General features: G+C 47.1%; 1 protein-coding gene across 7 annotated transcripts in view; it reads right to left on the bottom strand.

The window, feature by feature from the left end:
• The window catches only part of BOC (BOC cell adhesion associated, oncogene regulated), a 71476-nt gene that overhangs the window by 33756 nt on the left and 12751 nt on the right, over nucleotides 1-24969 (bottom strand). For 2 of the 7 annotated variants that reach the window (XM_046659087.1, XM_046659092.1), the window contains 2 exons: nucleotides 1383-1561; nucleotides 439-717 (listed from right to left, as the gene is read on the bottom strand). In XM_046659087.1, coding sequence (XP_046515043.1) covers nucleotides 439-717; nucleotides 1383-1467 — 364 coding nt within the window. In that variant the 5' untranslated portion in view covers nucleotides 1468-1561. Of the gene's footprint in view, nucleotides 1-438; nucleotides 718-1382; nucleotides 1562-1682; nucleotides 1910-11791; nucleotides 11924-13537; nucleotides 13694-24969 lie in introns of all 7 variants that reach the window. The other 5 variants (XM_046659093.1, XM_046659091.1, XM_046659088.1 and 2 more) reach the window with 5 other exon arrangements.

The following is a 24969-nucleotide window of genomic DNA, read 5'->3' as shown; positions in this document are numbered from 1 at the left end:
GGAGGCCAACTGTGGGATGGGCAGGCTCTGTTCCGGCCACACAGCCTTGTCAATGCTCTGACCATAACCACGGTGGGGATCAAGTGTGGGGGATGGAGGGAGACAGTGAGCAGTTGACACAACCACACCTAAAACCACAGAGAGACCAAGTACAAGGGCATGGCATGGCCCAGCTCTGGGGCCCGCAGAAGCAGTTCAACCATGTCAAGGTCCTCTCCTTCTAGACGCTCACTCCAGACATGGCCCCTACTCAGAAAGCAGCTTCCGAAGGGCACAAAGGGCCCCAGCCCCTGGGGATTACCGGGCAGCTACTGCTCTCTGATTTGAAATTTCAGCTTTTAAGGCCCCTTTCACAGTAAGACTAATGATAAGGGGTATGACTGGTGGGGGAGAGAAGAGAGAACGCACATGGCAAAAGAGCAAAGGAGCAGCACTCACTGGCTAGTGTCACAGTGGCTGGCACACTGGCCACAGCCCCTGCAGGCATCCGGGCCACACACTGGTACCGTCCCACGGTGTGGTTGTTGAGGGCAGTGATGACAAGGGTCCCACGAGTGATGAGGACACCCAGAGCGTCGTTGGAGCCATTCAGCTCCTTCCCATTCAGGCGCCAGGTGGTGTTCATCCAGGGGGGTTCCACTACACAGCCCAGGATCACAGTTCCTCCGAGCTTCTGGACGGTGGAAGAAGGCTGGACAGTGACCTGAGGGACCTCATCTGGAGGAAGAAAAGGGATGTAGCAATAAACTGACACCCCCAAGAAACCAACAAAATGACCTTTTAAGAAGCACAGCACCCAGGGAGCCTTTCAGAGCTGAGCAACCCAGAGGACCTGATCTTTCTCTGAAGAACTCCACTGTCCTTGAGTCCACTCCCCAACCTGTCTTCGTTCCCAGAAAGTAGACTGGAATGGCAGTGCAGTGTAAAGGCACGAATTTAGGCTTTGGGTTGGACAGACCTGGGTCTGAATCCAAGTGCCACGTGACTTTAGTCTTTTTGAGTCTCAGTTTCTTATCTGTAAAATGGGCTAATAATGCTTGTCTCACAGGGCTGTCATGAAGCCGCGAACCATGCATGTAAACTGCCTGCCATAATCTCATATAGTAAATGCTCAATAAAAGGCAGCTATTATTATTACTCTTTCTTGTCAGGTATGTGTTTGAAATGATTAAAGTACAACCAATATGATGTCGAGATCATTTCTCAGCTTGTATTATTGAGCATGTCCCTGAAGGTGAGTGGGAATGAAGGTTCTTTGAAATCTAGGAAGCAGGTGGCCTTCTTAAAGGGTTATTGTAGAATGTTTAATGCTTCCATTTGACAGTAGGGGCAAAGTGCTCTTCCAAGAAGGGCAGGCTGCGAAAGGGAAGAACGGCACTCACTCAAGTCAGCCAAGCAGCCTGCAGTGGCTAAGAGGAGGCAAGCGAAGGGGACCTCGGGCCTCCTTCCTCTCGGAGTCATCATCATCCCACGCAGCACGGTGTGTCACAAAGGGTCCGAAGCCAACGTCCCATAAGCCACCAGAGTCAGTCAAAGAGGTACTGCAATGCCCTGCAACTCCCTGTTGTGAGAAAGAGAGAGAAGTGGCCCTGGTGAGCACGCCTGGGACGCCCCTGTGGGACCTGGCTTTGTCCCTTGCCCCTGCTCCCATCACACATGCTGCTGACATTCAAAGTGCTGACCTGACTGTGGTGCTGGAAGGCCAGAGGACACTCTCATGCCATTTCTCATCTCAAAGAAGCTTCTTCTAAGTAGCCGCCTTGAGCTGGAAGGTGATCTTACTGTGGTGAGAATGCCAGGCCTTGCCCAGTGCACCGAGAGCAACAAGGACAGGGGAGCCCAGGAGATGGAGAGGCTGAGACCTTCAGCCATGTCCAGGGCCCGGGGCAGCGAATGCCTGATGCAGATCCTGGAAAGGATGAAGCTGTCTTTGCCACTTATTTCCGGGAGGACAGATGTCCACAGCCACTCGGCATGCCAGGCGGCTGGTACCCACTGCTGCGGACAGCGCTGTGGTATGTGTAACGCAGGCCGAATCTCTTGCTTAGGGGATGTCACTAATGAATGAATCCTGAAGTCTCAGAGACTCATCGAAGATCTCAGGTTCTGATTCACCCCAGCTCTTCACCTATATCCCTGTGAGCTCTCTGTGATTCCTGGAATCAACCTACCCTCCTCAGCTTGCCTGTAACCTCTCCCCCGCAAACACAAACAGAAGTCACACACCATCCAAGGCCCCTCCCCTCCTCGCTGACCCTGGTGCTGGGATTCGGGTGTTTTCCATCTCTACAAAATCTGTACTCTTGATGATTGCCCGTGTTGCATCTCCACCCCAGAGCATTCCTTTGGGGCTCTATACCACACTGTACCTCCAGCCACCTGATGACACACCTCAGCTCTCAGCCACCCTCTTACTGCCTGCCGAGAACGTTAACTGCTCCCCTTCCAGAGGATTATTTCTTTATGCCCCCCGTAAGCTATGATCCTTAAAAGACTCATCAAAATCACAGAGGCAAGTGTACATTCTAACACACACTTCTGTCACAGACTAAACCAGGAGTTTGCTTCTCTGCTTTTCACTGCTTTAGGTCAATAAGGAAGCTGTGTCAACATTCTCATTAGGCAGGGAGGCATTAGAATGAGCTGCAGATAACAATGAAGGCAACATACCAATGATCTAGACAGCAGATGCATCTTCCTGAGTCATGCACATGTGGCGATATTAACAGTATATTTCCAGGAGGATGACATATATTCAAAACATTAACTCTTCTGGACCAGTTTATCTAGCCAGCGACTCTTTCAAAGACTTATCGTCACCACTGGAAAATCAGGGGAAGTAATTAAGCTACTCAACTGAGAGATGTGTTGTGCTCGCTGGTCTCTGGAGTTCCGGCTACCTACACAGTCTGATGGAAGCGCTGGCCATGAGCCCTGACATGGGGGACTGAAGGCTGAACTTCAGGCTCTTGCTAAGAAGTGCTTGGGATTGGCCTAAACCTTGCCTTTCTCCAAGCTCTTTTGGCCCTTGGCTGTTCACCCGGCTGCTAAGAGTCAAGAGGGCCACATTAGCTCTGCCCAGCGAGCACCCCTCCAAACCAGATGTGGGACCCAGCCCCACACTGATGTTCAGGATGTTTTCCAGGAAAGAGTTCTTTCCCCTTGATTCTCAATCCCTCCCTTTGCCTCGAGTCTTCGACATCAGAGGACCTCCAAGACTCTTCCACTGCCCTGGGAGAGGATGGGACGTTTTGTAAAAGAGGGCTGAAAGAAAAATTTTATAGCAGCTTTTCAAAAGTTCTTTCCTGACAAGTTTAAATAATTTCCTCTTGGTGTAGAGAGAGCTTTTGCTCTTTTTCAGACAATCCAGTAAATCAAAGGGTCACGTTATTAGCAAAGTGAAATTAGGGAAATTTCACGGCAAAGGATGCGAACGTAGCTGGGCAGGACAGTGGTGGTGGCAGAGGTGAACATGCCTGTGATAATCACAGCTACCTTGCTCAGCTTTTTGCATGAGGTATTCTTTTAATCTTCACAAAACCCCTAAAAGGTGAGGACTATTAGTCCCATTTCACAGGTGGAGAAATTGATTTCCAGATGTTAACTTGCCCAAGGTCACTAACTGTGGGCCTGGAACGAAACCCAGGTCGGGCTCATTGCAAAGCTCTGTGCTTTGAACCACAATAGTAGCCCCACTACTATTCGCTACTATTACTATTATCACTGTAGCTGGGATAAGGGTGATGTAGAACGGTGAGGAATGTTAAAGGTTCGTTAAGACGTTTCCAAACCAATACCAAAGAGCAAGCTTTTGGTGTCCTCTCAACTTTCCAGATACTTGTTTTAATTGTCTACTTTTCCCTAATGAAATACTGTATTTACATAGAACATGGCACAAATTCCCAATTATAGGATTTTAGGGAACTTGTTCATGACATGCTCCAGTTTCCCTTAAGGAGATTGCTGAACCTGCTCCTTCCCTGCCCCAGGAAAGAAAGGCAGGAAGGAAGGAGGGCAGGAAGTAAGGAGGGCAGGGAGGAAGGAAGGAGGGAAGGAGGGGAGGGAGGAAGGAGGGGAGGAAGGAGGGAGGGGAGGGGAGGAAGAAAGGAAGGAAGGAGGGGAGGGAGGAAGGAGGGGAGGAAGGAGGGAGGCAGAAACAAAATACAAGGTAATAAAGGACAAAAAGGAGACAGACAGACAAGAGGGCCAGGAGGGCTGGTTCTTATCTGAGCACAGGGCGGCTACAGAGGTGTTTGGGTTGTAAAGCCTACAAGACTTTTACTGAGGAAATTCAGCCCAGACCCCCTCCTGCTTAACGAGCAGCAGCCAAACAATTCCTGTTACTTCTGCACCCTCGGTAATTTATAAGGTTCAAAATGGAAACAGACCCCACTGCTGCTGCCAGCCACCATTCTGCTTTTAAAAGCAACAGGAGAAAAGAATGTAGCTGGGGAGGGTGAGGGAGTGAGAGGAAGCAGGTATCCAAAGAGGCGGAAAGGAGTTAACTCATTAATCCCCCCTCAGAGTTGTAAGCAGGTACCATTTAATGACCCCAAATCAGGACACGTGGGGGCCTCATTCACATAAAAGCAGAACTGTGGCAAAAATATGAGGTTCCGGGGAAGTGCTGCAGCATCTTATCTAGCAGCTGGGGAAACTCAATTACTTCCTGGACAAGCTACCTTGTGAGTTTGGTCTATAAAGATAATTCCAAAGATACACGTTTCAGAGAACTTTGTTTTAATGATTAAAAAAAAAGGTACGTAATTGCAGTGTAACTTTGTCCCACTGTGAAATGAACAAGGTACAATTTCAAAGTTGGGTGCCAGGCAACAGTAAGGCCTGTTATTTTTCTTGGCAATGCAAACTATGTCTAGATCGTTCTTATTTTCTATGCATTTTCTCAGAAAAAGAGGAGAGATCAAGAAAAGAAAAAAGTCAAAACTAGAGAAAAGGGAAAAAGAATTCCTGCCATGAATTCCTCATTGAGGCCCAAGTACCTGCTATTTTTAAGGGTTATTTGGACACGAAAAATAAAAGAAAATGTATCTGAGAAGTTTAACTGCTGACATACATGTTCCCCACTGAAATAATCTCATCTGAGCAGACATTTTTGAAACCTTCCAAAAACAACAACAACAGAATACACTTCTGGGGTTGAGACCAAGCATAAGAAATTATAGCCTCAGAGTATTTATTTTGCGAGAAAATTACAAACAACTGAGAGCCGATCACAGGCAGGAGGAAGCCAGCTCCACCTTCTCCCCAGAGGGCAGGCTGATCGGCTGGAGCCAGACTGAGACAAGGGCACGGGAGGCCACATCTCATGCCCTGGTCATCCAGGCCACTGCAGCTCCCTCAGAAAGGGAAGCTCCATGATCTAAAGCACAAACACACCCTTTGGTTGTCCTACAACCAATAACCAAGCTGAGCTACACAGGAGAGTGTGAGATCTAGCAGACAGCATAGACAGACTTCGTCAAAAGCTTTCTTTCAGAGGCAAGAACAAGATCTGACTCAAGTTTCTGTTGCATTGGTTGAGAGGGGTTAGTTACATGAACAAAGAAATATTTTTGACCCTAAATTACATTTTCTGCATGTTCCCAATTCTGTAGTATAAAAGTCACCTTTCCCAACAGTCTTTGAAGGCAGAGAGAAGTTTTGCTTCTAGAAGGTGATGCCAAGTGGCTGGGAAGGGAGTGCTAGGAGCCCCCGGGCCTCAAGAAAGAAGGTGGTACTCCTGCACAGCGGAGCGGCATTGGGGGAAATTTGGGGACCCAGCGAATTTAATTCTTGAAGGGTTGAGTATATGAGTTTAGATAGACCTAGGAGAAGGAATTAAGAAATAAAGGTCTTTTTTACTTAAAACGTTATACTTTTACCCACAGATGTAATTAAAGGGGAACAGTTTAAGTTAGGAGGGACCTCAGAGAAAATAAAACAATAGCTTAGAATAACATAAATGAGTTATAAATGAGGAGGGCAAGGCACAGAGAGGCTAAGTGACTGGCAGAAGGTCTCCCAGCTCATTCGGGAGGGAGATTTAGGCTACAAGGCAGGTCTTCTGATTCCTCATCCAGTGCTCTTTCCACTATCTGGACAGTGCCTCCCAGCAAATTGTTTCTGAGGTCATATTAACCAACCACGTACAACTGCTTTTAGAAGTGCTCAATTTACAAGGTTTTTGAATCTACTTTCTTATGTATAAAAATAATGTTACCTGGATCATTATCTGTAACAGTAACTTGCTGTGTGGCCATTTTCATTCTTTTACCATTTACATTCTAATCTAGAACAATCCCTTACTGTTCTCCACATGAACCCCTTCAACAGAATTTTCTGCAGTGATGAAAATGTTCTATATTTCCATTGTCCACTTGCGGCTATTAAATAGTTGAAGTGTGGCTAATGTGACTGAGGAATTGAATTTTTAATTTTAATTTAGCCATATAGGGCTAGCGGTTACCACACTGGGCAGCTCAGTTCTAGACTAATATCTGGAATATCTACCCAAATCACTCTAATGTCAAACAGGGAAGAACAACAATGGTTTGAGGTTCTTAAGTATGAGCCATGTTCTAGCCAGCCTCTAAATATATTTCTAGCTTATTCCTTACCCAAATTTTATGTGTCTTCTATTAAACTGTGATTGTGATTTTATTATTATTGGGGAAAATATATATATTACTGTGATCTACCAGACATACTAGACAGTATGCAAGGCACTGTGCTAGAAGATGGGTTCAGTCCTGAGGAGCTTAAAACAAAGCTGGGGTTGTAAGTCAGCTAGTGCTCAGTAAATATCCATAAGCTCATCTCCCGGCCTCCTCTGTGGTTAGCTTAGGGCCGTGTGACTACTGCTGGCCAAAGAAGTGTCACTTCTGGGCCAAGGAAGTTAGGAGCTAGAGAACTAGAGAGCTACTTCCATTTCTCCCTTCTCCAGTCCCAGTGACCACATGTCACATGTTTCAGAAGGCACAGCTACAAGGTGGAAGAAGGCAATGCAATCAATGACAGAAGAAGGAATAAACCTTTGTTGCACAAAACCACTGAAATTTTGGGATTGCTCTCATGAAACAACTTTAGCATCTGTGCTCTAATACCTTAACTGATCACCAATTCAGTCAGCGGAAGCGGCAAGTGAGAACAGAGTGAGGAGAGCATTTTCAATGTCGGTCTTCAGGAAAGGTTTTCCGGATAGAGGGTTTGAAACTGGGCCTTTTGGGATATGCATATGTAAAGACATGGAGGGCACTGCAGGAAGGTGACAGTGACCTGGCAGGAAAAGCAGGTGTTTGAAGGGTGGGGCCCCAAGATTTGGCTGTCACAGAAGATTTATCATTTTTTTTGATTGGCACCTTAGCTAACATCTGTTGCCAATCTTCTTTTTTTCTTCTTTCTTCTTCTCCCCAAAGCCCCCCAGTACATAGTTGTATATTCTAGTTGTATATTCTAGGTCCTCTGGCTCTGCTATGTGGGACGCCGCCTCAGCATGGCTTCATGAGCGGTGCCATATCCACATCCAGGATCTGAATCGGCAAAACCCCGGGCTGCCAAAGGGGAATGTGCCATCTTAACCACTTGGCCATGGGGCTGGCCACAGAAGGCTTACCTTGAACAGTGGTCTCCAAATTTTTCTGATCTCCTTTATAAGCATTCTGGGCAAATATCCCTAATATATGCATGTTTATTTACAAATTAAATGCACATACTGCTGAACTAAAATTTTAAAAAGAGTAGGTAAAAGTGAAACCATATTTTAATGGCCTGTGAATTGTGATATCATTAAGCTAATGCCTTAAGACAGAAAGTCTGCTTAGGATTAGGTTCATCACTAATGATATGGATGTAATCTCTTTCAAATGGTCTGCTTTCATGTTAATTATTTTGTTGACTTCTCATCAGATGTGACTCCATCACTGTTTTCACTTCCTAACATGGCTTGAAAAGGATCAGCTTGGCTGTTTTCTTCCTGTTGGCATGTGCCTTGATTATCAGCATCCTCTTCAACCCACAGTTTCTTTGCAGCAATCTCTTTAAGCCACTTGTCCTTTTGTGAGTTAATTTAGTTAAAACTAAATAATATAATCTGTAAATCCACTTAGGAGAGAACAGGAAGACAGGGGAGTGAATGAACAAGCAGTGAGTTCCCATGTCAAGCCCTCCACGGAGTAGAGATCTCTGGGTACTGTTGTGACATCTCACTGCCCAACATCAGGACTAAAGAAAGACGCCACCGTCAATTGTGGTGTTAAGTATGAGGAAAGCTGAATTTCTTTCCTATTCCTTTTTTATATAGACATAAGCCTTAAGAGAATCTCTACTATTTTCTTCCCATGCCCCAGTGGGATTTCTTGAATTTCCCCTTCAGAGCTTGCATCCCACTTTGGAGACTATTCTATAAGAATGAAAAGAGGCCAGGTAGGAAATTGAGCTTGGGTCATGCTGTGAATGACTAATTTCAACTACGGGTGAAATTAACACCATAGACAGAGGGGAACTATCGATGGGTTTGAGAAGGCAGTATATGATCAAAGTGACATTTTGGGGAGATTAGCAAAACCTGGGCTCCTCATTCACACTGACCCCCAAATTTGTAACAAGCTGCTCATCAACAGGGACAGAACCTATTTCCACTCAATGGAACCCCTTCACCATCCAGGCGAAGGAAAAGGGAAAAGAAGGAGCCTGGACACAGCACGTGGGCTCTGGGGAGGCGCCCCCCCAGAAAGAAGCGACTGCTTCTGAGTGAAGGGAAGCTCTGGGCTCCTGATCCGCCCACTGGATGAATCTGATCCTCTCCCCACTCCACCACTTGAGGAAGAAGTTACCACTGAGTCTCGTTTCTTCCATGTACCCCTTCCTGAAAATGGCCTCATTTCTTTAAAGAATTTTTTTTAATTTACCCATAAAGAGAGAGAGGAAAGAAACCCACAAACCTTTATTGCTAAACTGGAAAAAAAGAGAGAAAAGGAAAACCACTTCCTTTCTTCCTTCCTCTCTTCTCGATTCCCCCCACCTATTCCAGATAAATTCAATTTGACAACCCTGCTAATTGGATAAACGCAGCTCCTACACTCCTAGAAGGCCATTCCCTCTTCTATTTTTTGTTTTTGGAGGGCTCAAAACAGGGTGATTGTGCTGTTCTTTAACACGAATTCCATCTGCTTTATTTCTCTCTCTCCATTCACCACTCCTCTTGAATATTTATGAGGCCTTCCCTCCTCGCCTGTCCCTTTTCCACCCCACCCGCCTTTCTCCCTCAGACTCCCTCTCCCCGCCCTGCCTCCAGCCTCCTTTCCCTGCGCTCAGAACTGGACAAAACCCTTCCAAATGGCCCCCCTCCTTGCTTTAGATAAACACAGGCAGTGTCAAGTGTGAGGAATAGGGGGGAGGCAGGAGGGGGCTCAACTGCCAGTCAGGCCCCCAGCCTTCAATGAGGCCCAGGGGCCTACCCTAATCTGCTGCATGCTTGCCATATGGGGGCTGTGTTGCCCCGGGAAACACTAACAGGCAGAACGGAGCTTAATAGAGTCCATATTCATTGTAATGCAGTGAGATAGCTCACGGCACCACTGCCCCTTCGTCCTGGTTCATTCTTCTGTTTCCCTCTTTCTTTCTGTTTTTCCTCCCTTTTTCTTTCCTTCCTTCTTTCAAAAGGACCAAGTCCCCAGAGAGCTCTACTCTGGAGAGGCCTGAACTGGCAGAAAGGCTGGACTTTGGGGTTAGGAGTGAGGAAGGTGGGGTTTGTGTGCGGTGGGGGTTGGAGTTAGTGGGGAGAGGTGGGAAGTGGGAGCTCCCAGGAGAGCAGAGCGGGCAGAGGGGTGTAGCTTCTGCTCAGGGGACGGAGCACGTGGTATTGCACGTGTGCAGGGGCGTGCGGGTCTGAGTCTGCACACATGTGTCAGAGAGTGTGGTGGGTGGGTACAGGCTATTAGGGCCTTGGAGCACAGAAACTTCAGTTATTCAGCCATCCATGCCTAGGTATCCCAACATCGTTCCCATCTCAATCCCAGTCAATTTAAGGCCATTAAGACAGTGACACCTCCCTCCCCCGGGCATCAGGCCTGTGGCCAATTCCTAGCTCTCCAAGTTGCCTTGAAGAGACACAGGTGTTGCAATCGGATGACATCACTTGAGAAACAAATCCCTGGAGGAGCAGAAGACCCCCCCCCCCCACCCCCAACCCTCCACCCCAACCCCACCCCCACCCCCCAGCCTGCCCAGTGAGGCCCACTTCCTCCTCTGGCTGCTCTGGTGCTGAGGAAAAGGTAACAGTTGTCTTTGGCCACAGCCAAACTAGGCATATGGGGGCTCTTTGTCTTGAGAGAGTGAGTTGTCTAGATTAAGCCTTGCCGTCAGTACATCTGGCCACAGTGAGACACAGGGTCCCTGAGGTCAGAGGTGATCTTTCCCCAGGGCCTGAAAGGAAAGGAGGGCAGAGACTGTGGGCGGGAACGGAGAACACTTCTCTTACCTTCTCAGAAAAAATAAAATTGGCAACTGAGACGTGATAGAATTCCTCAAAGAAGAAAGAATCAGTTTTGTTAAGTTGTGAAACATAAAGCTATCTGTTCTGTGACTGTAAAAATCAGAAATTTGAAATCAAGATAGAAAATAAAAGCAAAGAAAAACTATGAAAACTTTCTCGTACTCCCCTCAGTTGAAAGTTTGACGCCATGGTGTCTGGCACAGAGGAGGAGCTCAGTGCGTGATGGCTGAATGAATGAACCAGAGATATGCTCCTACAGTTTCACCATTGCTGACCAAGAACTTGAAACCCTTCACCCAACTGACAACTACCATCAGGGTTCGGATGGGTGACAATGGCTTTAACAGAAGCAAAATGCCCCTGCCATAGTAATGCCAGTATCTGTGACAGGGGTCTGTTGTTACCCGCCTCATCCAATGCCAAAGTCAGGCAGGCTGAGTCAGATAAAACCACTCAAAGCAAGGCAGATACTGGTGCTCGTTGTGTTTTTTTTGCCTTCCAAACTTGATATATCCTACTTTCCTTGTTCTTACCCACCCCTGAGATGCATCAGAAATCTGAGGTTTCCTAGGCTCAACCTGGGGGTTCCGACCGTAGGAGAGTATATGAAAGTTCTTATAATTTTTCTTTGCTTCTATTTTCTATCTTGATTTTAAGGTCCTATAGCCCAACAACCCTGCAGGAAATGGTACAGTGGATATTTCAAAAGCCAAGTACAATTCCGTTTCCTGGCTCTGAAACCTAAATAGCATTTGGTTATCTGAAATGCTACCCAGAAGCCAGCCTCAGCATCCTATCCGTTTACATCCATTAGGGACCCATAAAGGAAGTCACGCCTCTCCCCTGAGGACTCCAAACCAGAGGAGGTGAAGACACACGACTGAGCAGGGTCTTACAGGACTCTGAGAGCGCTCGCCCTCCCTGCATGAGCCTTCCCCTCCAAGTTTTTCCTTCGTAGCCCTCTTCCCAGTTGTTCTGACTCCAGCATATTGCACGAGTTACAGAAGAGTGCTCCACAAAGGAGCGAGTGGGGACACCTGGAGCCCCACCGCTAGCAGTCCTGGAGCACTCTGGGAGCTCAACAGAGCAGCCGAGCTCTTCCCAGCCTTCCTTGTGCTGAGCACCTTCGTCAGTAATCTTAGCACTGATGAGTGTGATGCGGTGAGGGCCAGAATGGCCAACTCTTAAAGGGACAGCTACTCTGCTCTAACCCAAATATGTCCCTTCCCTTCCCTGCTCAGAGGACACCCACTCATGACCTGCTTATAAAAACATACACTCAAACTCATCGACACTTACCCTGTCTTCCCTAAAGCCACGTAAAGCTTTACCATCCACTCAGCTGCCCAACCTTGGACTCAGCCTTGGCTCCTGGCTCTTCCTGATTCTCCACCCCAGGATCTGATCAGTCGTATGGCCTCTAACTCCGGCCTGAGCAGCCAGAAAAACACAATGCAATAGAAAGACAATGCATGCCACACAAATCATTTAAAATTTTCTGGTAGCCACATTTGAAAAAGTGAAAATAATTTTAATAATATCTTTTAATACAATATAACCAAAATAGCATTTCAACATATCAACATAAAAATTATTAATGAGGTGTTTCATACTTGTTTTATACTAGGTCTCCTAAATCTAGTGTGTATTTTACGTTTACTCCACATCCCAGTTCAGACTAGCCACATTTCAGGTGCTCAATAGCCCCATGTGCTAGTGGCTACTGTCCTGGACAGCACAGGACTAGAACCCTCACACTGGCATCCTGACTCCTCCTGTCCCCATGTAGTCAGCCTCCACACTGCCACCTACCTTCTTTCTAGAATATCCAGGTGAACTAAACAGTAAAAATGATAAATGGGCAGCTACCTTTCATTGAGCAAGCACTTCCCATATGCCATAATCCATAATTCATCTAATCTGATATAATTTTCACAATGGCCGTGTAAAGTAGGCATATGATCAACCCATTTTATTACAAATGACAAAATTAAAGCTCAGAGTGATTAAATATTTCGTCCAACACCACACAGAGCCAGGATTTGAACCAGGTCTGCCTGACGCTAAAACCCTTGGTTCTTTTCACTCTACCATACTGCTTTAAGTAAATTATGCCATAATAATTGGACTATTATGTAGCCATTAAAAATGATAATTATAAAGATCAAGTAGCAACATGAAAAATGTTTAAAAGATGTTAAGGAAAAAAACATGGATTTCACTTTGTAAAAAACATATAAGCAGTTGGGTGAGGCCTGGAAGGGAATATGAAACAAATAAAAGCAGCTGATTTGAAAATGTGAAGGAATTATGGGTTATTTTTTTCCCCTTTTGAGGTCAGTTAAAAACAGACAAGCAAATGAGCTGACAGACTCACCTTTGATGGCTCCTCAACTGAGTGTGATTAAATAAAATTCAGACTCCCTTGCACAACCTTCCAGTTCTTTATAACTTGGCTGAAGTCAACCTTTCCCACAGCCCTACAATCTGGGCACACTGTATTTTCATGGCCTCTCTTCTATCAGAACCATCTTCTCCTTCACCCTTCATTCCATCAGAGGAACACTGAATTATCCTTCAAAGGTCACCATATGATGCCTCCAGTGGCCATTCCTCACCCCAGTTTCCACAGCACTTTGTGCACCTATTATAACACTTCCACAATGTTTATGGATTTGATCACATGTCTGTAATGTGCCTCTTCCCTTGGACACCAGACTATCAACTTCCTGAAGGCAAGCATGTGTTAAATTTATCTTGGTTGTAATCCTAATGCCTAGAAAAGCTTTCGTGCATCATAGGGCTCAGTCAATGGCTGCTGAACTGAAGGGCTCTGTTCAGATTAGAAATTTGGGATTGAGAAGGAACGTTCATCTGACCCACGGCCCCGTGGAAGGGATGCATAGACACACACTGTTATCAGTGGTGGAACCAAGGGGTTTTTCTGGGAGGAAATGACTGCAACCAGGCCTTCATTTTTCAAAACCAAAGGGACCCTAGATCAGAGTGGGCAGCCCTGGATTGGGGGAGGGGGAGCCAAACTACCTCAGAGAAGTCAGTGGCCCCACAGATGCTCCACGGCTTGAGGTTTCAGTCAAGGACCTTCTTTGTTTTCCTTCTTATCTCTTCTCCCAAAACAAACACCCAACTCAGCCTGAGGCTTCAGGCTTCCTGCAGCAACTGGACTGCAAGGGACCTAACCTAGGAAGATACTGTGGTTAGTCATCTACCCAGTATCACCATGGCCCTGAGCCCGGGGCCAGGGTGGATGGTGGTGGGCAGAGAGGGATGGGACAGAAGAAAGAAGCAAGCTTTTGAGGGAGAAAGAGGACAGGTTCAGGCCTGAAAGAAAGAGCATGGGGAGGGGAGGAGGGATGAGAGCAGAAATGTGGGAAAAGCAACTAAATATGCTGAGCTCCCCACCAAGTGCCAGGTCCAGTGCCGGGGGCTTCATATACATGATCACTTTTCATCTTCACAACCCACAGAGTGATACTCTCCACACCTTTCAGATGGCGAGAGAGGTCATCAAAACCCTTCTCAATGCTTTACCCCATAAGGATTTTAGGGCTTATTTCAAATTTGTATTATAGACATACCTTCTCTACTAAGTGACAGCGCGTTGGAACTCAGCAGGATCAGGTATTAAGAAACCATGAGATTTGGTTTGGATATGAGCCCTGCCACTTTTACCCATGGTGGAAGGTGACTTTGCGTAAATTACTTAATCGTCAACCCTCATCTTACTCTCTGTGAAAACAAGAATGATAACACCTGCTTTGCCAAGCTACTAAAAAGAGTTAATGAGACTACGTATGAAAGCAGCCTGGCACATAGGAATCATGCAATAATTTGGGGAGACAGGTGTCATGGAACGTTTCTACTGAATGCTACTCACTGGACGTCTAATTTCATACGGTGGCATTGCCATGGGCAGGCTTTCAGATTAATGTCCTTAAGACTTAAAGATACGTTGCACTTTAACAACTCCAGACACATGTGATATCATCTCTTTGCTCCTTGTTCCTTATAAGTGGTACAAAATTAAGCAATGGACTGATTTTGCTGCCCTACACACATGCATCAGAAGTTCAAGAAATATTCTTTGTTGAAAAAAAAAGCAGTAACACCTACATTCTACATGGTGTTTCACAGAAAGTGTAGGTTAACCTACCTTCAGAATAGCTCTGTGGGACAGGAGGTCCACGGAGAGTGCTATAGCGCTCCCAAGTTTGTGGCAAGATTTAATTTCTAATCTCTCAATCTCCACCCAAGAACACTAGTCAACATTCGTATCACTTAAGCTAATAACTCCCCCCGCAAGTTTATGGCCTCTCTCTGCACTTTTGATGATGATGATGATCATAATTTCTTCAAAGCGTCTCTACTTGTTTGGAGAGAATGGGGCAAAGGTCCCCTTCACACAGTAGGTCATTTGGGACAAGAAGTGAGGGAGAAGTGTTTATAGAAAGGAAAACATAGCCCACTCCCAGCCCCAGAAAGGAGCTCACCTCCCACCTCATCCGTGAATGTGCAAAGTCACAGCAAAACCGCCTGCTCTTTTCCCACCTACCTGTTTCTAAGGACAGCCTACGCCAGGGCTGTATCTACACAAGTAACCGATGAAGTAAAATGGCAACACAGTGACTGGAAACAGGAGCATCCATTCCCAAGCCTGCTGGTGCTCACAGTTGACAAAAGGTCCAATGTAAAAGGAATTAACTCGAGCCCAGGCAGACAGCACGAATAAGGTGTATACGAACACACCAGTCCCAGGACCCGAACAGCACTCAAGGCAGATCTTAACATCTTCAAGTCCGGTCTCTTTGGACAATGGAAAAAGGATCCCCTCTGACAAGTGGTCTGAGTGTGAACACAAACTTACTATCACGAGCAGGCTCAGGAGAAGGCGGCTGGAACATTGATTCCACCTGAAATGCTCATGGAAAGCAATGGAGCCCTGAGAAGAATAGACTGTACTATCCCAGGAAATACACCAGGGAGCAAGCCGTGCTCAGTGTGCAACACACACAGAACCACAGAGAAGGGATTTCCCCCTCAGCATCCAGAAAGGTGACAGGGTTGGCTGAGAAGTGGAGTAGGATGAACAAGGGTATTCTGCTTAGTGTCTATGTTGAGAAGAGCAGGCAGAATAGCTGGCAACCCAATGTCATTCCTGATGAGAGGTACAAGTCCCTGGGGGGGACTGGGCAGAGTTCAGGTGAGTTCAGCAAACTCACACTGAGCACCCACTAGGTGCCGCACACTGTGCAGAGAGTGGAGAGGATGGAGACAAAAACTAGGCAGTTCCCCATCCTTAAAGAACTTGGAACCCAGTCAAGATTCAGTTTTGACAACATCTTTCTGTTATACCAAAATTAAAATGCAGCACAGCCTCAAGAAAAGATCAGAGTCGAAGATAAGCTGGATTTTACTAAGTACAGGCAAGGACCAGAACCACTAGCAAAGGCATCAGAGGAATGATGAAAAAAATGTATCACACACTTGAGCATGCACACACACACACACGCACGCTCAGGCCCTGCTCAGCACAGAAGGTCACTGCTCCAACACAGCCCCCTTTCACGGGTCCAAAAAGAAATTCCCCTTTCTATCATCCAGGTTCATTCGCAGCACAGTTACATCCGTTACAGTAGCAGAAAAGCTTAGAGCTAACAGAAGCCTAGGACCATGTCAAGCTGTAGCTTTGTCACTGTCACTTCTTGCCATATACCAACTTATTGGTTAGCGTGTCTCTCTCCTGCACACAGAGTAGCTATTAAGTGAATGTTTGCTGAGCTGCAAAGACCTCCTCCAAAATCTTTTCCAAACCTAACTCGATTTGGTCCTTGGAGCTCGGTTCCTTTGAACCCCCGGGTGCTCCCGCTGCAAAGCAGAGCTTGAGCAGGGGAAGGCGATGTGTGAGCCTCCACTAGCTCCGTTCCTACCTCCCTCCGGGATCTGGCTTGGGAACCACTGTGGTTCTTATGCAGGGAGAGGCAGGCAGGACACAGTCTTCCCTGTTGCAGCATCTAAGCATGAGGGGGAATGGGGGTGGGCTTGCCAAGGAGGAGGTGGGGAAGCAGAATGAGAAGGAGGTGCCTAAGGAAATCACTTCCTTCAATAAGCACTCCCCGCGCCTGCTCTAAGTCAGGCAGTGGTTAGGCCCCCAGTTCCTGTCCCCTCCAGTCCTGCACTTGCCTGGTGAAAGTCCCACCACACTAAGTATTTACGGTGCTCCTGACTGCCAGACCAAAGGCTTCAGGGATCAGGAGTATCAAAGATCTTATTCACAAGGGTATCTTCAGGTCCAACACAGTTCTAGGCATTCAGTAAATACCTGCTAAGTGAATGAATAAGGACCTGAGACACAAAGGTGAAAGGTCCCGGCAGAGAGGAGAGAGAACTGTGGTCATATAGTCAAGGAGGGAGCTGGGCGTTTAGGAAGCTCATGAACTGAAAAAACTTACTTTGATTTACCCTGTTAGGTAACATAATTACCACCACGTCCAATTAAGCTGTCACTTGCAGTCATTTTCCATGCCTCTTCATCATGATTAAGCAACCAATGGCACGAGGCCCACAGCCACACCCTCCACGTGACTCAAAACAGGTCTCAGGTTCTGTGACCCAGAATGAATGAGGATCAGGCTGCTGCTTCTTGGCCTGACTTGTTCTGGGGCTGATTCAAGCAAATGCGGGCAAAACCAGCCCCATCCCCAACACACAGACATACATACATACACAACCAACCCCCACAACACACCACCCCTAAAAGGCTAATGCATGCTGGCAGGACATCTGAAACATTCAAACGAAAAGCTGAGCCTTGGGGTAAAATGGGGGAACTGCTGAAGTCAGGGCGAAGATGAGATCAGAGGCTACCGCTCTTCAGATGGCACCGGGACATGACAATGACTCTCCTAGACTTTCCTGCAAGCAAGAGACCCTTACCCTGAACTTTAGGAGAACGCACCTTGATGCAGGACAATAACATCTAAATCAAAGGGATGTTGAAGGAAAACAGGTTACCTTAGTAAATCACCTCATAACGATTGGTACAAAGCAGTTGTTCAACAAATGACAACAACTTATGAAATTTGAATAACTCCCTTTAGGGTTACTTTAAGGAGTATTTTCATTAGCCTGATCCATGTTGCAGATTTATCCCTAGTATTTCAATGAAAGAGGTTTAAGAACGAGTAATATCTCAGGGGCCAGACACCTCCACCTGGGCTTTCTGGGCATCCTGCTCCTAACACGTGCACGCCCTACCTCTAAGATAGACACACACACACAGGCATGTGCATGTGTGCTCACACAGCAAACAGCTCCAGCTCCAGCTGCTAAGTACACTTTAGAATCATGACAGTTTACTTTCTTTCCCAACTGACCTCATACAAACCCACTTTCTTCACCGCCTCCCTGACCCCCATATACACAGTCCGTCCCCCACCGCCCTCAGTCTTTCTCAATTACAAAGCTCTTTTAAATCACCTAAAACTTAAAATAAATACCAACGTGGAAACCTGGAGCATGCTCCAGTCCATCTGTCAGTCCCTGCCTTCTGCTGGAAGCCCCCGACCCTAACTCCTGTCAGCTCTTCCCAACTGTGAAGCCCAGTGGCCCTGGTGTGAGGCTGGCACATGCCGAGAAAACAAACACATGGAGTCTTGCCAGCTGGGTCAGGCACCACTGTTTACAGCAGGGGCGAAGTGTGGGGAATTGGAGAGGCGTGCTGCAGGGTCAGGAGCAGAGTGGGTGGGGATAATGCTAGCCTGCTGCTCATGGCCCCACCAGCTGCAGAGGATCCCGATGGAAGCCCAGTTCCCAGGTGCGGGCCATCCTGGGGATGACTAACACCCTTGCTATGCTGGAGGGAAACCGGAAGTCTTCGAGAGCAGAGAGCCTTCTGCCCTGCTCATTATTGCAGCCCCTGCATCTATCACAGTGCTTGGTACGCAGTAGGAACACAGTAAGTGTTTGTTGATTAAATGAATAGATGAGCTTTTTCTCCCTGACTGCCCCCAAGCTTGCAGATGGAGGAGGGGTAGGTAGAGGGGAGGTGAATGAGGAGTGCCTAAAACAGTGCTAGCTGTTGGGTGTTAAAACATGCTAGCAAAAATAATTCTGGGAAATGCTATGTTAAGAAAAGCTAATTAGGTTTCTTTACTGCAGGCCTTTTCAGAGCCTTTAATAGGCTATTATGCATCGTGAATCACCAAGAGAGGGAAAGAGCATGCAGTGAAGTCTGAACTCACTTAACCACAGGCCTGGACTTATTTGACCACACTACTTTTTTTTCTCTCAGAGTACCATTAGTGAGGAAAATTTTGTCAAATACGCTTAGGGAAATGCTGGCCTAAGAGGTTCCTGGAGAATATGCCAAAAGCAACTTGTGAAACAATGTAATCCCATTTTTGTAATTAAATAAAATTACATGTGAATATGTGGTGCATAGTTATTTGGATTGTCACAGGAAAAGGTCAAGGGGCACTTAAAGGTTACATCAATTCTCTCTGAAGATGAGGGGATTTGCACTTTTTACATTAAACACTTCAGAAATAGTCAAAGTGGGTATGTAGTTACTACTTCTGTAATTTAAAAGGCAAATTTGAAAGAAAAAACCAGCTATACCTAAATATTATAGTGTTATCACTGATATTTCATCTTTCCAAATGCCTGGGGGCCTCATTTCTCAACAAGCCCTTGGGCCATAAAATGTTGCTCTTTGCCCCATTATCACATCTAAAGAGTTTCCTGGGTCTATCTCCAACATTCAACCCCTTTGGCTTGTAAAGAGCACCCCCCTAATTCCAGGATTCTGCTGCTTCCACAATATGGACAAGTGTTTTGGAAAAAATGAAAACATTTAATATTCTGTTAACAACTTTCGCAAATCTGAAATTACTTTGTTCAGCGAGTTGTGTAAAATACCCAAGTACCTGGTTTGATGAAATTATCATGTTGGGCATATTAACATTTAAAGACTGCCTTTTCTTGTGCTAAATTACCAATTTCCTAATTCAACCGGTTCGTAAATACAATTAAAAGTCATTAAGATTTAACATACCAGGTTTTGTTGCAATATCAGATTAAGGCAAATATTTAGAATTGGAAGAAATATCTTGGCATAAAACAAAGAAAACTATTTGACCATTTGTTGAGTGACTATGTGTGAGACAATGTACATGTATCATCTTGTCTAATCTCTAAACAACTCTGTGAAATAGGTACTGTCATCCCCATTTTACAGATACAGCAATTGAGGCTTAAAAAAAGAAAACATTTTGCTCAAGTAAGGGATTCAAAGCCAGGGCTGTCTGCTTCCCCTGCCTGCTGGTCTCGGTGTCCGTGGCAGATTCAAGCAGATATACAACAAACTGTTTTCCAGAAAAGGAATTGAGAAAGAGTGAAAAATCCAAAGTCAGTCTGAGTTGGAGTCATGCACTAGCCACCATGTTTAGGGAGAGGTCGGTTTGGCAGGTCCCACAATGCATTCTGCGTCCAGCTCCTGAGGCGGCGTTGTCACCCACCCCACCCAGAGTCAGTCCTGAGGTCTGAGTGCTTAAATCGCATCCAAACGTCGGCGGCACTCGGAATGTGGATCCAAGTTATATGCGCCAGCATGTAGTGAGAGACAATAAATTTTTTCATTTTTTAATCTGGCCTCTCTCTCATCTTCCTTCTGTTCCTACACAAGTCTTAGACCGGAGGTTCCCCACTCTGGCTGCGTGGAAAAATCATCTGGGAACACTAAAACACCAATGCCCAGGCAGCACCTCAGACAAATTAAGTTAGAAACTCTGGGAGGTGGGGCCAAGGCATTGTTATTTTCAAAACTCTTTCCTGGAAACTGAAATGTGCAGCCAGGGTTGGGAACCCCTGGGAGTCTCTGTCATGGATCTGGGGGTCATTTTGATCAAGGATCTCTGTCCCAAATGCCTTGGTTGCACTGGATGTCATGGTTGGGACTGAGAATATGGCATAAAGATGTTCCCTACTATATTATTTTAAAGAAATTCTTGTCATTTTTAAAGCTAAAAAAAATTGTTTTCATTCCGCAAATTGAATGTCTTAATACATTTTAAGCAATAAAACATTTTCTCAAAGTTTCAGATTTCCTCAGATATTTTCTGGACTTTCAGATTCCAAGTTTTCTCCTCTTCACACAGAAATAAAAACCCAAGGGGAGGCCACCATGGCAAAGAGCACCTACTTTGGGGGCCAAGACAGCCTCCACAGGAGCAAAGGAGACACTCAAACAGGTCCCTGGCTACAGGCACCCGCAGACTGGGACTACCACCGCTTGCCTCTGGGGGCAGGGAGGTTTCCAAGCATATGCACATTTGAGAGCTTGCACATCAAAACCTGAGCTGCCATCAGGGGGTCCCTTAACAAAGCGAGAGCCATCTCCAGGGGCTCACAGACCACCAGGAAGTGGAACAGGTGTTGCCCATCCAGGGGTCCCACACCCACTTAAGACCAGATTGCACCAGAGAGCTTTTTAACATCCTAAAGGGTTGAGAGCTCAGCCGTTAGCCTCCAGCCTTTCCGAAGGAGTGATTGTTAGTCTGGTCCCTATTGGGGAGGAGACAGCTCCCACCCCCACCTTAGAGGCTTGGGTCCCCCCTCAGCCCTCCCCCCCATGAGGCCCTCCCACTCCAGGAATGAAGCTGCCGCTGCCCAACATATAGCCCGACTGGTTTCATCTCCTTCCAAATCCATTTTGTGTCTTAACTTCTGCCAAGAATAAAAATTAAAACACTCACACACACACATCATGCGTGTACGGGAGGGAGGACAGGGCTGGAAGTTGAAGCTGAAAAAGACCAGGCAGGGACTGGGAGGGGCAGGTTCAGGGATGAGAGTCAAGGCCTGGAGGCTTCCCTGGGGCCTGTCACAGGCCATGGCACACCCTGCCTGAGGCCCCTGCTGGCTACACCCAGGGTCAGATCTGAGGGGAGTGTTTACAGTGTCTCTCCTCACGTTCCTCCAGCACCCCATTTCATACCCTTTAACCCCCTAGCCCTGCCCAGAGGGGCACAGAGCCGCCCAGCTGCCCAGCACTCCACAGGCCAGAAGCGGCTCCATTCCCCACACTCGGAGCAGCCTGTCCCTTGTCAACTCCAAAATGAGAAAACCAGTCCTTGGAAGGACATGTGGGCCCTGGTGGTGCAGGCAGCTTGCAGGCGGCTGTGACCACCCAGAAAAATGAGTCTGGAGCTGGAGCCTCTGTTCTCAGAATCCTGTCCCACCACACCCCAGGGCCTGCAGATGCCTGAATCTGGGGCCAGGCAGAGCACAGCTCCGACCCAGCTCTCTCCCGTTCCCTGGCTGCTGACTTCCTCCTCAGCAAAACCAGGAGCCCTGCCCTAGAGAATGACCACACCTAACGCTTCACCCGCTCAGGATGCCCCAGGGTGCAGCTAATGGCCCCTCACTCAACTCTGAATCTCATCATCTGCCCCCTTTTCCTCCTCGAATGGTGAACTGGGCACCCACATTACTTACACCTGTCCAGATGGAACCCACCCTGACTCATGGAATCACTTGCCTCATAAGTCGATTACTGAACACTTACTGAACACCCATTCAGCACTAGGCTTGGGAATCCAGACTGTTCAGGCTTTCTCTAAGAGCTCAACACCTGGTGTGGAGGAACAAAGAAGCATCTCAGAGCACCACAGAACAACAGGGAATCCACCCCCAGTGCCCTGCGCTGGAGTTCCTTCCTTTCCATGCCACTGTGAGGAGGGGTTGGGAGATTGGATTACACTGTTCTTTTGGAAAGGGTAACCTTGTGGCATCCACCCTCACTCCATCTGGCACACAGAGCATAGTAATGAAAACAAAGTAGGATTTAAAAAAAATCCTTTTGTCTTGATAATTGTTGAATCTGGGTGATGGGTACGTGGGGTTCATGATACTTTTCTTCCTGCTTTTGTGTGTTTGAGTTTTTAAATAGACAAATAATATTAGAACTTGTTTCTTCAGTAGGATAACTAGAACAAGAACCTCCCAAACCTTCCTAACCCTGCACGAACTTCCAGGAACAGGCCCCAGCACCCCCCTACCCAATGTCCTCTCAGTTAAGCCAACAGCACTGGCAGGCAGGTTTCAATGAGTGCCCAGGTTCTGGTGGGGGAGGATGGTGTACTTCCTCTTTGATCTTCAAAGGCTCCCCAGAGTTGGGCTAAAGGGGACTGGTGGCAACAGCCAGAGGAGACCCTGAGGAACCTTTCTCCTGGCTCTCTGGCTCAGGTACCTGGAGCCAGCTGACTGCCCCCCATGTCCTCTGCTTCCTTTCTGGGGCTGTCCAGGACTGGCCTTCCCCAGGACCGTGAGCGCATCTCACCAATGACCTGTCCCCAACTCTGGCTGGCTTTTCCCTAACTGCAGGACCAACCAAGTGCACAGGCCTCGACGTCCAGGTGAACGACCATCACTTCTCTCTCGGCCTCCATTTCTCTATGGATTAAATTCTCAAACGTACCATAATGGACAAAACTCTTTAAACAGCCAAATTCTCTAAGAATATGGGCTCTTGGGAAAGAATTGTAAATCAGCAGCTTATCTCAAGCCAAAGTAGTAATAATCCTGATGATAATAATGGTGACCATCCAGCACCTACTGTGAGCCAGGCATTCTTCAAAAGAGAGAATGTAGGTTAATGCAACTCAACATGAAATGACCCCCTGTGTGGATTTGGCAAATAGTCAGAATCTAGGTTTTAACTGTCTGGAGGGCAGCAGGACAGTGCTCAATGACCTGTTGACTGATCAGTTGAAAGGCCACTCTTTAATGGTTATGAACATGTCATTGGGCCCACATGGAAGATGCCTGGAGAGGCGTGAAGAAGCTCTGTTTTCACCACAGCTCATTGCTGGGTATCTGGACAACCAGAACAGCTCATGTAAAACCTCAGGTGACTGACAGAGGCAGGCCGTGGGGGGGCATCATCAGTTTCAGTGGTGGCACTCTTCACACTAGGGAGACGGGTCAGGACCCCCAGCCCGAGGAAGGGTAACACACCTCATCATGGCTGAGATGCCAAAAAACAAGGTCTTGTTGCCTTCCTCCCATCCAGACCTCAGGCCTGAGCACTGGCATTCTGCTTAATTTCCTCTTGTGGGGAAATTAGTTCTGCCTGCTAAGATTCCATCTCAGTGGCACACTGTTCCTCTCTGCTGCCTGACTTTGAAAGCACGCAGATCTTAGTTATTAAGGAGCCTCCCTGTTCCACTGCCATGGAGGCTGGCTTTTTCTAGAGAGAAGAGTAAGGTGGCGGTGGGTAAAATTTGGACTTTGCCCTGGGTTTCTACAGAATGTTCTGGAAAGAAAGTACTAGAGAAGACCCAGACAGCATCAGAGACTTCCTTCTACTGACGCTTGCTGAAGCTCCCCTCATAGAGCAAGGGCCCCCCCCCCCCCCCCCGAATAGGGCAAGGCTCACCCTGTGCCTCCCTGTCTGCCCATCCTGCTCTCACAGGCTGTTGGGAGGTTCTGGGGTGGCCCCCACTGTACAGAAGGCCATTCCTTATGCTAAAGGTGATCTTTTTCAATGCATCACACTTATAAATTTATATTTTTATAAACATAAAGGCCATTTATAAAATCAGCCTTTCTGAGATTTCTTCCCCCACACAAATCAGGAGGAAAAAACATCCCAAATGCTGTCAGATCACATATTTATCTTTTAGTTCAGGAAACATGGCCCCTGCTGCCAGACATACACTCCCTGGCATGTAGCTACAGAAGCTAGCCTGGGATTCGTTCTCAGATTCTCAGTGCACCTCCTCGGGGAACAGAATGTGAGGAGGGTGACTTAGGGGTGAAGGCTGGATTTGGTAAGGAACGCAGGTCCCACACTCACACGGCTCAGCTGTTCTCTATCCTCTGCCTCCCCAGGCCAACTGAGGCAGGGGCCAAGACTTCTGGAAGCATAGATAGTCAGTAATCACTGTTTCAGCCTCTCAGACTCTGGCGTTAGACCCAGGAAGACAGAGGTCCAGAAGGCCATACTCTGATTCCATAATTCACGACAAAAACAAAGGCGGCTTGCCTGTAGAGAGGGTCGGCTTCTGAAGAGTGTAAAGAGCTTTAAACACTCCATTGTTTAGTGCTCACAGTCTTAGGGACAAACCTGGGACACGTACTATTAGTCTCCACTTACATGGGGGACAACCAGGTAGAGCCACAAAACAGCGGCCCAGAGATCTTCGTGAGTCCCTGCGGGGGCTACAGATTGGCTAGGGGAAGAAAGGGAACCGGAGGAGGAGGGATGGATTTGGGCGGTCAGCATGGAACTTCCACTTTCCAAGGGGTCCATCAGTCTTCCTCGTCCTTTGTCCTGAACTCTCACACACCTGGCTGGCGTCCTTCAGAGTAGGAAGGTACCAGCTGGCCTCAGCTCTGTGTTTATTCCAAACAGGAAACAATGGAAGCTGGGGTCTAAACTTCAGATCCCACTCCCC

The sequence above is a fragment of the Equus quagga genome, chromosome 4 (genome assembly GCF_021613505.1).
Source record: "Equus quagga isolate Etosha38 chromosome 4, UCLA_HA_Equagga_1.0, whole genome shotgun sequence".
Lineage (NCBI taxonomy): Eukaryota > Metazoa > Chordata > Mammalia > Perissodactyla > Equidae > Equus > Equus quagga.
The sequence above is the reverse complement of the archived record's forward strand: the minus strand, read 5'-3'. Positions and strand labels throughout refer to the sequence as shown.